The following is a 14,904-nucleotide window of genomic DNA, read 5'->3' as shown; positions in this document are numbered from 1 at the left end:
GCGATGGCTAGCTAGTTAGCACCAGCCGGGGACCGGCGGCAGCTCCCGGGAGCGATGGCTAGCTAGTTAGCACCAGCCGAGGACCGGCGTTAGCTGCCGGGAGCGATGGCTAGCTAGTTAGCACCAGCCGGGGACCTGGAGCGATGGCTAGCTAGTTAGCACCAGTCGGGGACCGGCGTCAGCTGCCGGGAGCGATGGCTAGCTAGTTAGCACCAGTCGGGGACCGGCGTTAGCTGCCGGGAGCGATGGCTAGCTAGTTAGCACCAGCTACCTCTCACACCTCTCACACCTCTCACACCTATCACATCTCTCACACCTCTCACACCTCTCACACCTATCACACCTCTCACACCTATCACACCTATCACACCTCTCACACCTATCACACCTATCACACCTATCACACCTCTCACACCTATCACACCTATGACACCTATCACACCTCTCACACCTCTCACACCTATCACACCTATCACACCTATCACACCTCTCACACCTATCACACCTCTCACACCTCTCACACCGATCCCACCTATCACACATATCACACCTCTCACACCTATCACACCTCTCACACCTATCACACCGCTCACACCTCTCACACCTCTCACACCTATCACACCTCTCACACCTCTCACACCTCTCACACCTCTCACACCTTTCACACCTCTCACACCTATCACACCTATCACACCTCTCACACCTATCACACCTATCACACCTATCACACCTCTCACACCTATCACACCTCTCACACCTATCACACCTCTCACACCTATCACACCTCTCACACCTATCACACCTCTCACACCTCTCACACCTTTCACACCTCTCACACCTATCACACCTATCACACCTATCACACCTATCACACCTCTCACACCTATCACACCTATCACACCTCTCACACCTATCACACCTCTCACACCTATCACACCTATCACACCTCTCACACCTCTCACACCTATCACATCTCTCACACCTATCACACCTATCACACCTATCACACCTATCACACCTATCACACCTCTCACACCTATCACACATATCACACCTCTCACACCTATCACACCTATCACACCTCTCACACCTATCACACCTCTCACACCTCTCACACCTCTCACACCTCTCACACCTCTCACACCTCTCACACCTATCACACCTATCACACCTCTCACACCTATCACACCTCTCACACCTATCACACCTATCACACCTCTCACACCTATCACACCTCTCACACCTATCACACCTCTCACACCTCTCACACCTATCACACCTATCACACCTCTCACACCTATCACACCTCTCACACCTCTCACACCTATCACATCTTTCACACCTATCACACCTATCACACCTCTCACACCTATCACACCTCTCACACCTATCACACCTCTCACACCTATCACATCTCTCACACCTCTCACACCTATCACACCTCTCACACCTATCACACATCTCACACCTATCACACCTATCACACCTCTCACACCTATCACACCTATCACACCTCTCACACCTATCACACCTCTCACACCTATCACACCTCTCACACCTATCACACCTATCACACCTCTCACACCTCTCACACCTATCACACCTCTCACACCTATCACACCTCTCACACCTCTCACACCTTTCACACCTCTCACACCTATCACACCTATCACACCTATCACACCTCTCACACCTATCACACCTATCACACCTCTCACACCTCTCACACCTCTCACACCTCTCACACCTATCACACCTCTCACACCTCTCACACCTATCACATCTCTCACACCTCTCACACCTATCACACATCTCACACCTATCACACCTCTCACACCTATCACACCTCTCACACCTATCACACCTATCACACCTCTCACACCTCTCACACCTCTCACACCTATCACACCTCTCACACCTATCACACCTATCACACCGCTCACACCTATCATACCTATCACACCTCTCACACCTCTCACACTTATCACACCTCTCACACCTATCACACCTATCACACCTATCACACCTATCACACCTCTCACACCTATCACACCTATCACACCTCTCACACCTATCACACCTATCACACCTATCACACCTCTCACACCTCTCACACCTATCACACCTCTCACACCTATCACACCTATCACACCTATCACACCTCTATACCCATTCTGCAATCTGTTAATAAAGTTGTACTTAAGTTATGCTTTTACATTATACTTACTTAATAAGTGAATAGTTCCAAGTCAATCAAAAACGATGAGTTTTATTTACTCAAAACATAATGCGGTTTACAGTCTGTATCTACTTAATTATCTTAAGTTGTACTTAATTTATGCTTTTACATTATACTTACTTAATAAGTGAATAGTTCCAAGTCAATCAAAAACTATGAGTTTTATTTACTCAAAACATAATGCGGTTTACAGTCTGTATCTACTTAATTATCTTAAGTTGTACTTAAGTTATGCTTTTACATTATACTTACTTAATAAGTGAATAGTTCCAAGTCAATCAAAAACTATGAGTTTTATTTACTCAAAACATAATGCTGTTTTCAGTCTGTATCTACTTAATTATCTTAAGTTGTACTTAAGTTATGCTTTTACATTATACTTACTTAATAAGTGAATAATTCCAAGTCAATCAAAAACTATGAGTTTTATTTACTCAAAACATAATGCGGTTTAGAGTCTGTATCTACTTAATTATCTTAAGTTGTACTTAAGTTATGCTTTTACATTATACTTACTTAATAAGTGAATAGTTCCAAGTCAATCAAAAAAGATGAGTTTTATTTACTCAAAACATAATGCGGTTTACACTCTGTATCTACTTAATTATCTTAAGTTGTACTTAAGTTATGCTTTTACATTATACTTACTTAATAAGTGAATAGTTCCAAGTCAATCAAAAACTATGAGTTTTATTTACTCAAAACATAATGCAGTTTACAGTCTGTATCTACTTAATTATCTTAAGTTGTATTTAAGTTATGCTTTTACATTATACTTACTTAATAAGTGAATAATTCCAAGTCAATCAAAAACGATGAGTTTTATTTACTCAAAACATAATGCGGTTTTCAGTCTGTATCTACTTAATTATCTTAAGTTGTACTTAAGTTATGCTTTTACATTATACTTACTTAATAAGTGAATAGTTCCAAGTCAATCAAAAACTATGAGTTTTATTTACTCAAAACATAATGCGGTTTACAGTCTGTATCTACTTAATTATCTTAAGTTGTACTTAAGTTATGCTTTTACATTATACTTACTTAATAAGTGAATAATTCCAAGTCAATCAAAAACTATGAGTTTTATTTACTCAAAACATAATGCGGTTTAGAGTCTGTATCTACTTAATTATCTTAAGTTGTACTTAAGTTATGCTTTTACATTATACTTACTTAATAAGTGAATAGTTCCAAGTCAATCAAAAAAGATGAGTTTTATTTACTCAAAACATAATGCGGTTTACACTCTGTATCTACTTAATTATCTTAAGTTGTACTTAAGTTATGCTTTTACATTATACTTACTTAATAAGTGAATAGTTCCAAGTCAATCAAAAACTATGAGTTTTATTTACTCAAAACATAATGCGGTTTACAGTCTGTATCTACTTAATTATCTTAAGTTGTACTTAAGTTATGCTTTTACATTATACTTACTTAATAAGTGAATAGTTCCAAGTCAATCAAAAACTATGAGTTTTATTTACTCAAAACATAATGCGGTTTACAGTCTGTATCTACTTAATTATCTTAAGTTGTATTTAAGTTATGCTTTTACATTATACTTACTTAATAAGTGAATAATTCCAAGTCAATCAAAAACTATGAGTTTTATTTACTCAAAACATAATGCGGTTTTCAGTCTGTATCTACTTAATTATCTTAAGTTGTACTTAAGTTATGCTTTTACATTATACTTACTTAATAAGTGAATAGTTCCAAGTCAATCAAAAACTATGAGTTTTATTTACTCAAAACATAATGCGGTTTACAGTCTGTATCTACTTAATTATCTTAAGTTGTACTTAAGTTATGCTTTTACATTATACTTACTTAATAAGTGAATAATTCCAAGTCAATCAAAAAAGATGAGTTTTATTTACTCAAAACATAATGCGGTTTACACTCTGTATCTACTTAATTATCTTAAGTTGTACTTAAGTTATGCTTTTACATTATACTTACTTAATAAGTGAATAGTTCCAAGTCAATCAAAAACTATGAGTTTTATTTACTCAAAACATAATGCGGTTTACAGTCTGTATCTACTTAATTATCTTAAGTTGTATTTAAGTTATGCTTTTACATTATACTTACTTAATAAGTGAATAATTCCAAGTCAATCAAAAACTATGAGTTTTATTTACTCAAAACATAATGCGGTTTTCAGTCTGTATCTACTTAATTATCTTAAGTTGTACTTAAGTTATGCTTTTACATTATACTTACTTAATAAGTGAATAGTTCCAAGTCAATCAAAAACTATGAGTTTTATTTACTCAAAACATAATGCGGTTTACAGTCTGTATCTACTTAATTATCTTAAGTTGTACTTAAGTTATGCTTTTACATTATACTTACTTAATAAGTGAATAATTCCAAGTCAATCAAAAACTATGAGTTTTATTTACTTAAAACATAATGCGGTTTAGAGTCTGTATCTACTTAATTATCTTAAGTTGTACTTAAGTTATGCTTTTACATTATACTTACTTAATAAGTGAATAGTTCCAAGTCAATCAAAAAAGATGAGTTTTATTTACTCAAAACATAATGCGGTTTACACTCTGTATCTACTTAATTATCTTAAGTTGTACTTAAGTTATGCTTTTACATTATACTTACTTAATAAGTGAATAGTTCCAAGTCAATCAAAAACTATGAGTTTTATTTACTCAAAACATAATGCGGTTTACAGTCTGTATCTACTTAATTATCTTAAGTTGTATTTAAGTTATGCTTTTACATTATACTTACTTAATAAGTGAATAATTCCAAGTCACTCAAAAACTATGAGTTTTATTTACTCAAAACATAATGCGGTTTTCAGTCTGTATCTACTTAATTATCTTAAGTTGTACTTAAGTTATGCTTTTACATTATACTTACTTAATAAGTGAATAGTTCCAAGTCAATCAAAAACTATGAGTTTTATTTACTCAAAACATAATGCGGTTTACAGTCTGTATCTACTTAATTATCTTAAGTTGTACTTAAGTTATGCTTTTACATTATACTTACTTAATAAGTGAATAATTCCAAGTCAATCAAAAAAGATGAGTTTTATTTACTCAAAACATAATGCGGTTTACACTCTGTATCTACTTAATTATCTTAAGTTGTACTTAAGTTATGCTTTTACATTATACTTACTTAATAAGTGAATAGTTCCAAGTCAATCAAAAACTATGAGTTTTATTTACTCAAAACATAATGCGGTTTACAGTCTGTATCTACTTAATTATCTTAAGTTGTATTTAAGTTATGCTTTTACATTATACTTACTTAATAAGTGAATAATTCCAAGTCAATCAAAAACTATGAGTTTTATTTACTCAAAACATAATGCGGTTTTCAGTCTGTATCTACTTAATTATCTTAAGTTGTACTTAAGTTATGCTTTTACATTATACTTACTTAATAAGTGAATAGTTCCAAGTCAATCAAAAACTATGAGTTTTATTTACTCAAAACATAATGCGGTTTACAGTCTGTATCTACTTAATTATCTTAAGTTGTACTTAAGTTATGCTTTTACATTATACTTACTTAATAAGTGAATAATTCCAAGTCAATCAAAAACTATGAGTTTTATTTACTCAAAACATAATGCGGTTTACAGTCTGTATCTACTTAATTATCTTAAGTTGTACTTAAGTTATGCTTTTACATTATACTTACTTAATAAGTGAATAATTCCAAGTCAATCAAAAACTATGAGTTTTATTTACTCAAAACATAATGCGGTTTAGAGTCTGTATCTACTTAATTATCTTAAGTTGTACTTAAGTTATGCTTTTACATTATACTTACTTAATAAGTGAATAGTTCCAAGTCAATCAAAAACTATGAGTTTTATTTACTCAAAACATAAGAACACGTCACACGAACTCAAGACATTCAAGTTAGTAGAACTTTCATAGAATATTGAGTATACCCTACTCAAACTAATTGATTATTTTGAACGTGCGGGTTTACAGTGTACCTTCAGTTAAGACCTATCTACCTTCAGTTCAGTTAAGACCTATGTACCTTCCGTTAAGACCTATCTACCTTCAGTCCAAACTCTCCTCAAAAAATCAAGATGTGCAAGAACAAAGATTATACAATTATGAAGGAATGAATGAATGATGAATGAATGATGAATGAATGAATGAACAAATTAATCTTTATTTCGAACATGATTTAAAAAACAAACAATAAAAAAGTCAAACAACGTAAAATATACATATCACTGTTCAAAAAGGAGTAGGAAGAAGCCAAAGCTTATCATGCCCCACGCCTATATCCGCCACTTCCAAGTGGGAACATTAATTAATACTTAAATTATATAATGGAGAATATCCACATTACCAATAATTCTTCATTCTTAACATTGAAAACTACATATAATACATAAATAATATCAGTATCCACAATGTAGTACAAAAGAAATAGAAAAGGAAAACAACATCTTAGAATATGCAGTTAAAGAGTCCTTGCACTGACTGTTTGTGTAGTTTTAATTCTTCCAACATGGCTGCCTGTAACCACGGAAACCCACTTTCCAAAGATATTGCCTGGAAAACACATGGAAACGATGATGTTACCGTTCCACCACGACTTGTTTACAAGATCCTGTAGTAAAACACCAATTTATTATGTTTTTGTTGATACGTTTCTCATATATCAACACATAGCAACGGCTGTTTTGCAGATAGCAAACCAGTCGAGCCGGTGAAAGGAAACCATTTTATCACGGGCATGCAGGAAGTGAATAAATAACACTCACTGTTGAAGTACCCTTGAGCAAGGCACTTAACCCCCAACCACTCCAGTGGAGCTGCTCAGTGGCCAACAGTGTCAGACGGCGGTTGTACTGGGAAGCTACCAGGTGTGAATTAGATTAGATTAGATTAAATTAGATTAGATTATAGGCATCAAACCGGAGTGCAAATGTAACAGTAAAGTGCAATAGTAATGTACAATGTACAGGTGAATAAACTGTGTATAAATACTGAGTGCTAGTCAGATGTATGTACAGAGAGTTGTAATAATATGTACAGTGATATGATAATAAAAAGGATTATATGCAGGTATGTACAGACAGACGTGGATAGATATACAGTGTATGGTATATACAGCATTATTGTACATGCCATCATACAGAGTTATATGGGTTATATGTGTGGAACTGTGTGAGTGTGATACAGGGTGTTTCTTTTTAAAAAGAGCATCTGTCCTCCACGAACATATATATATCTTCTCTAATCTTGACAATATTTTATGAATACAATACAATGAATTCGTGATTGTAAAATGAAAACACAATTATTCTCATAATCCAAAACATCACATTGCAATTCCGACTATTCCGAGATAAACTATAAATAAATCTAATCACTATACAACATGTAACAACACACCACCCTTTGCTTATTTGACCACATGCACGATGTAATAGGTCATATATATACGGGATGGTGGGATCTAAAACCCCTTTAGTCGGCAAGGTGCTTCAAAAACGTTTAGACTTATCACAGATTAATGCAATCATGTAATTTATATCAGTGGGGTTTATCTACAGGCTTATTTAGGTCCCGACTCCCACTGTGCGGCTGTAATACCCGGTAAAGACTGCGGGCGGCGCCAAAGGACGCGGAGATGATACTCTGATAGCGCTTTTATGCTCATTTCATATCGCTGCTGTCGGGACAAAACCTCATAACTCCAAAAACCCAACTTTTCAGCAGATGAAAAAAACGAACACAGATTTGAGGGTGAATAGAGTTAGGAGGTTTTTTAGACAGATGATCGGTTTAATGCTTTCCCATTGTTTAAACTTTGTAAAACCCACACACATATGGAGGTCGAATGATTTACGGAGTTGATTTATATAAAAAAATATATAAAAAAATTGAGTTATGAGGTTTTGTCCCGCAGCAGCGCCAGTATCCTGGAGTCCATGGCTTTCATGTCTCTATACTACACACACACACACACACCGAGCATCACTTTGCATTCCCGTTAAGAATAACAACAGCCATTCTCCATCGGAGATTCGATCCGTATATATAGCTTTAAATTATACACAATACTTGAGCGAATCGTTTGTTAATAATAGTTATGAAATCAAGTGTTCGGCCATGCTGACTGACGCACGTCGAGGGAAATTAATTATGCTATGATGAGTTTTTCCAACGATAACGAGAGAGACAGCTTATACAAAAAGAGACCCGGGAAGAGTATATAGGGATCTCGTGTGGCTATAGTTATTAATTTAGTCTACAACAAAAACACGTTCAGCCGATGCACTATGTGTTTTTAAATCACACGAGAACGTCAAACGGGGAAATAATAATAAAAAAAAAGATTAAAAAGAAAATAGACCGAGAGGCTCATTGAGGATTAAATTCTATAGATACAGTCATTTGTATCTGCTCACCGAGTGCTGATGTTATAGGCTAACAGTTGTGAATGGCAATAATCGGGTATAGAAATGTTTTAATTAGCAATTATAACCATATCAAAACGTGCCTTTGAAGAGAGTCAAGGGATGGGAACGAAAATATTGCTTTTAAAAGAACAAAACAAAAACAAAAACCAATTCGTGTCAAGTAATTAATTATTAAAAAAAATTGCTATAGCCTATACTGATTTGTGTCCATATCACCGCGATTGAACATTATATATTACGCATCTAAACAAAAAAAACGATTTAAATCCCAACAACAATAACAATAAAACGAAATCACGCAGAATAAAACAATAGTATAAGTGATAAAGACGAGAGAAGAAAGGGGTAGAAAAGCAGATGATCTGGGGGGGTGGGAGGAGGAGGGACGACGAACCAGAGAGAGAGAGAGAGAGAGAGGGGGGGGGAGAGAGAGAAACAATAGAGAATCAAAGCATAATAATATTCCTAAATGAAGAGGGAAATGTTGCTGTGCCCATTTTATTAATCAGACTGTCAATTTCCAACCCAAGAGGCCAACAAACCAGAGAGCAGCAGAGATCTGAGCAGAGCCTCCTCAGATCACACAGGGACGCCTCGCCTCGCCTCGCCTCGCCTCTCCACTCGGAATATACTCCTCTGGCTGAAGGCCGCCTGCCCGCCTCCATCATCAGCTGACAGCGTCAACTCTCCTATTTATTTGCTTATAAACCTGTAACAATAAATGATCATTCGAGGGGGCAGCGACGTCACGAGAGAGAGAGCACTTTAACGACGAAACAAGCGAGACACATTTTTTTTTCTTCTTCGGTTTGATGAATGACATTTTGGGGTCTTCTTACACACAGCAGCCAGGGGGGGTGAAGAAAGGAAGGGTGCACCGGTCGTTTTGAAGAGAAAGTCGTTGATCGCATTCAGATATTTGTTTTTTGTGTCGCCTCTCTCTCTCTCTAGTTTATATAAAAAGGTTTTTTTAGAGACAGTTATTTAGAGACTTTAGTTGTTGAGTTGAATGCGGGATTAGCTTTCGTGCACACACCCCGTCGGAGCCACCGCACCGCACGCACCCCGTATATACCGCCACCAGCCCTGGACCCGTGCTTCCTCCTGATGATGGAGAGGATACGGAAGGAGATGGTGCTGATGGAGCGAGGAGGAGGTCTTCTGCACAGCAGCAGCGCCGGCGGCGGCGTCGCGGGGAAGAGGCTCTCGGACACGGCATCATCAGGGGGGAACTCGGTACTGGAGGCCTTGGAGAACAACTCCCGGGAACACCACCACAGCGGCCGCCTCAGCCCGCGGATAACGGCGTCGCTCCACGGGGGGAGTCACGGCGGGGACATCTCCTCCGGTAAAGGCGGCAATAATAAGTTCGAGATGGACAGTCTGTTCCACGGCGGCATGAACAACAACAACACGTCGTCCTCCGCGGAGATCATCTCGTCGTCGGAGAGCCGGAAGAACCTGAGCTTGTACACCCCCGACGTGTCGCAGGACTCGGACATGAACAGCGACGTGGAGGTGGGCTGCCCCTCGCACCGCTCCCCCAGCAGCCAGCACAAGGAGAACAACAAAGGTGAACTAAAAATATGAAAAATATATATATTTTTTTAATTATTATTATTAGTTTATTTTCGTCAAAATACAAATATATATTTTTTTTGCCATTTATTTCTCCTATAACTTAAATATGGCAGATGAGTTTATTATTATTATTATTATTATTATTATTATTATTATTATTATTATTATTATTATTATTATTATTATTATTATTATTATTATTATTATTATTATTATTATTATTATTATTATTATTATTATTATTATTATTATTATTATTATTATTATTATTATTATTATTATTATTATTACTACTACTACCACTAATATTTTAAATAGTATTACATTGTATAATTATGATTATACATATAACAACACACTATAACCCACACACCCATTATTACTACTACTACCACTAATATTTTAAATAGTATTGCATTGTATTATTATGATTATACATAACACACTATAACCTGCACACTAACAACAACAATCATAATAATAATAATTCACATTTCTATATAACAATAAATGTTTGCCTGTTATGTGTAAAGCTATTCGAATTGCATTTTTCAGGCCTTTCTATACAAGTAAGCATCGTAATAATATCATCCTTTTGATCTTTTGTAATCTGATAATAACCTATGTGTTATTATTCCTGTATCTATTTCATAATATTATAGGGTTCTCGGACAGTAATTCTCAGACCAGTTCCTCGTCCATGTCCAATCTGAACGGTAACGGCATGGGCTCGAACAGTTCGAACGCGGACCAGGTGAGACGGTACCGGACCGCGTTCACCCGGGAACAGATCGGGAGGCTGGAGAAGGAGTTTTACCGGGAAAATTACGTCTCGAGACCGAGAAGATGTGAATTAGCCGCGGCGCTAAATCTACCCGAAACTACGATTAAGGTACATAATAATCTTTTATAATTTTTATTCACCATGCAGTGTTGGCTTGACACTGTTTTTTGTTATGTGTTTGGGGGAGAAACGGGAGTATTGTCATATGGTTTGCAATTATAAAAATATTGGCACTATTATTGCACGTGTATTTTCGGTATAGGATTATATATTTTCGTTGTCACGAATAATGTTATAATTTACATAGACTACACGCACACACACACACACACACACACACACACACACACACACACACACACACACACACACACACACACACACACACACACACACAGACACACATACACACAGAAACAAACAAACACGCACACACACACACACACACACACACACACACACACACACACACACACACACACACACACATGAAATAGAACCTTATCATATACGTAAACAATGGAATTGTAAGGTTCGATCTATTCCTCAAAATGGACCAATTCATTCAAATCAAACACATTTCTTAATAACTTCGTAACCATTTAATTACACACATATTAAATGTGATCACCTTTCAATTTCAGAGTCTATATGCTGCCTATAGGCCTCTAGCCAAAATGTGGATAAATGATACAGTCGTTGCAAAGTTAGTATGAAAATGTGGCCTTGTTCGCTATACGATTCATATCTACTTCAATTGTCTAAGCATTGTGCAGAATAAAAGCCCCTTTCGATCAGGAATGAAAGCCATATAGCCTATATAGCCCATAGTTATAGATGCATAACTCTGGTATAAGCCTATAATAAGAAATAACAATATAGTAGCCTAAAATGTTGGTCTTTATTCTTCGAACGTCATGTCCACAACAGGTGTGGTTCCAGAACCGGCGGATGAAGGACAAGCGGCAGCGTCTCGCCATGTCCTGGCCCCACCCGGCGGACCCCAGCTTCTACACCTACATGATGACGCACGCCGCCGCCACCGGAAGCCTCCCGTACCCGTTCCACTCGCACATGCCTCTGCACTACTACCCGCACGTCGGTGTCACGGCGGCGGCGGCGGCGGCCGCGGCGGCCGCGACGGGTGCGGCCTCCTCCCCCTTCGCCTCGTCCATCCGGCCCCTGGACACCTTCCGTGCGCTCTCCCAGCACCCCTACTCCCGGCCGGAGCTCCTCTGCGGCTTCAGGCACCCGGGACTCTACCAGTCGCCCGCGGTGGGCCTGAACAGCGTGGCTGCGGCGGCCGCGGCGGCTGCGGTCAGCGGGGGGGCCTCCTCGCTCCCCGGTGGCCCCGGTGGTCCCGGTCCCTGCTCGTGCCTCAGCTGCCACAGTAGCCAGGCGGCGAGCGCGCTCAGCGCCAGGAGTCACACCGTCAACCCCGCGGACTTCGCCGCCTGCACGGCGTCGGGGCAGATAAGGTCCGAGAGTGGATTTTTGCCTTATTCTGCCGCCGTTCTCAGCAAGACCTCGGTCCCTCAGTCGCCGGACCCCCGGGAGGAGACGTCACTTAACAGATAACTCTTATTAACACGCGTCTTGTTAAAAATGACTTGCTCGTTTTCGTATTATGGCCCCATTATAGCTCCATCGAAGCTTACGGGATAAGGCCTATAGTATACACCGACTCACTACATATCATTTAGGGGGGTCTATCATTTATTAAATAGGCAGCGATCGAAATACATCCACATTTGTTTCCCTACAGTGAAAAAAGAAAATGCTTCAGAATGAAACAAGCTTTAATAACTGCCAATATAGCGACAGCACTGATTATAGTCTGCAATTTACAAACAACAAACATTTTTATGAATTCGTTGTCTATATATGATGAATGTCCCCATAATAATATAGCCTCTCTTTGCAATAACAGGTTCGTCGCATTTGGAAGTGAGAGCCAACAGCAGCTTTTCTGGTGCCCCAATGGATGTTCTTTCAATACTAAGCATATTTATGCTTTTTATTTTTTATTTTTGTTCGTTTCCACACCGCTTAAATCGAGGCACTAAATCAATATGACACAATGTCATGGAGTGACGCTACTATACAATCCGCATTAATCAGGCTTTATACCCTCCAATAATAATAATAATAATAAAAAACAAAACAACCCGGGTTGATGTTGCTTTTCAAGACACCGTTCTTCCATTAACTAAATTTAGATGCGTTTCTATCAAACTGACCCCCCCCCCATCCCCCACTATAGCCTATATAGAGACTGAGAACTTCGATTTTGGCAACAGCGCCTAGAAACACCCGTTACACAAGGGACCCCCTCTAATCAGGTGGAAGGAAGGTGCATGTAATAAATTCCTCACCGTTTCTATTGTGTCAGTTCCTATGTTAATAACGAGAGGATCATGACAAAAATTGCCAATCATGTACCTATATGGGAGCTAGCGGTGAATACATGACTATAAGAAAGTTCGTGGCGTCGAGACCTGCACTTGTCAACCGCTAACAACCCGCCGAGGGAAGTCATTAGAGACAAGCTACTAGCCTATACAAAAGGCCCGGAATAAAACAAATTTTATTGATATTATAGCGGACGCACGGTGTATTAACGCTATTTGACACGTAGAGGGTTTCGGAATGGCTGGAGAGATACCGTGCAGATAGAATTGTTTCCTAACATGGGAAAATGCCCCCCGACACATATCATCTCCCCTCGCATCGCCTGTGTGAGGGCAACCTCATTAAATCAAATCCGGTATTTCCATATGTAATCCCGGTAGGACTTTATTCACTCAGCACACGGGAAGGGGACCGAGCAAGATAAAGTTCAGACAAATAGCCTAGCTTTACAGTCTCGTGTCTGCAGCGCGTGTAAAAAGGGGCTATGTGCTATATTATTTATTCGTCCCTGTCGAGAGATCAACCACCAGTATCTGTTTAATTATAATAATAAAAAAAAAATGTGAACTGTAAATCGTGAACTATTTTGCAATTATCATATGAATATTCCTACTGATGGTTTAAAACCAAAATATTGATCCGCCCCACTAGAAATGTCTTCATGACGTGTGAATGGTTGGCTAATTTTTAAACACTTTTTTTTTTATTTTATTTTTTAATATTATGTATGTGACTTGCTGAATGTTGTCGATGTTTAAACACTGGATGTAATACATGCCGCCATCACATAGCCGTGAATTCACCAATAAAAGCCAAATTCACTATCTATATTTTGTGCGAATTACGACTGAATTTAGGAGACGGGGAGAGCATTTTTATGTTCCACTCAAAAGAGGCTTTTTTAATAAGGGCTGATAAACAAACACTGAATTTGAATAATGAAAATAGCATTGGCCTTTGTCCCCCCCAAGGGTCTCCCTCTCTCTCTGTGATATTTGTACATTATATCTCTGTATTTAAAATATAATGACTGTATGAATTTAAATATTTTAACTTGAGGAAAAAAATGTGCAATATGAAATGTAAATCATGTTATTTATTGATCGTGTTTGTTCTTGGGAAAATAAATAATAAAAAAAAAAAATCTTTACAGATTCTCGCCTCTTTGCATTGAATGGCAACATGAAGACAATTACAAAGGCATCTAATTTTTTTTGTTGCTGAAGTTGTTGTTATTAATCCAACTATATTTCTTATTTAATTCTCTCTGCACTGCAATTATTAGCCGGAAATAGCCTAAACCAGAGGAAAAATGGCCGGAAATATAGCCTAAACAAGATTTTTTTTTGTGTTATCATTTAAAAAACAATACAATTGCATAGGCCTAATATAAAATAAATAAATACAATTCAAGCACAAGCTCCAACCGGTGCAGACAGCTAAGCTTAT

General features: G+C 37.9%; 1 protein-coding gene across 1 annotated transcript; it reads left to right on the top strand.

Moving 5' to 3' along the window:
• Positions 1-9,785: 9,785 nt before the first annotated feature.
• On the top strand, positions 9,786-12,621 carry evx2 (even-skipped homeobox 2; the record flags this gene model as incomplete). The annotated part of the gene is made up of 3 exons (XM_084315283.1): positions 9,786-10,251; positions 10,922-11,151; positions 11,974-12,621. 3 exons carry the CDS (start codon positions 9,786-9,788, stop codon positions 12,619-12,621), a joined length of 1,344 nt encoding a protein of 447 aa, XP_084171409.1.
• Between the last annotated feature and the right edge of the window lie 2,283 nt (positions 12,622-14,904).

Source organism: Notolepis coatsorum (genome assembly GCF_963971535.1).
Source record: "Notolepis coatsorum genome assembly, chromosome: 5".
Lineage (NCBI taxonomy): Eukaryota > Metazoa > Chordata > Actinopteri > Aulopiformes > Paralepididae > Notolepis > Notolepis coatsorum.
Note: the sequence above shows the minus strand (reverse complement) of the source record. Positions and strands in the feature narration are given on the sequence as shown.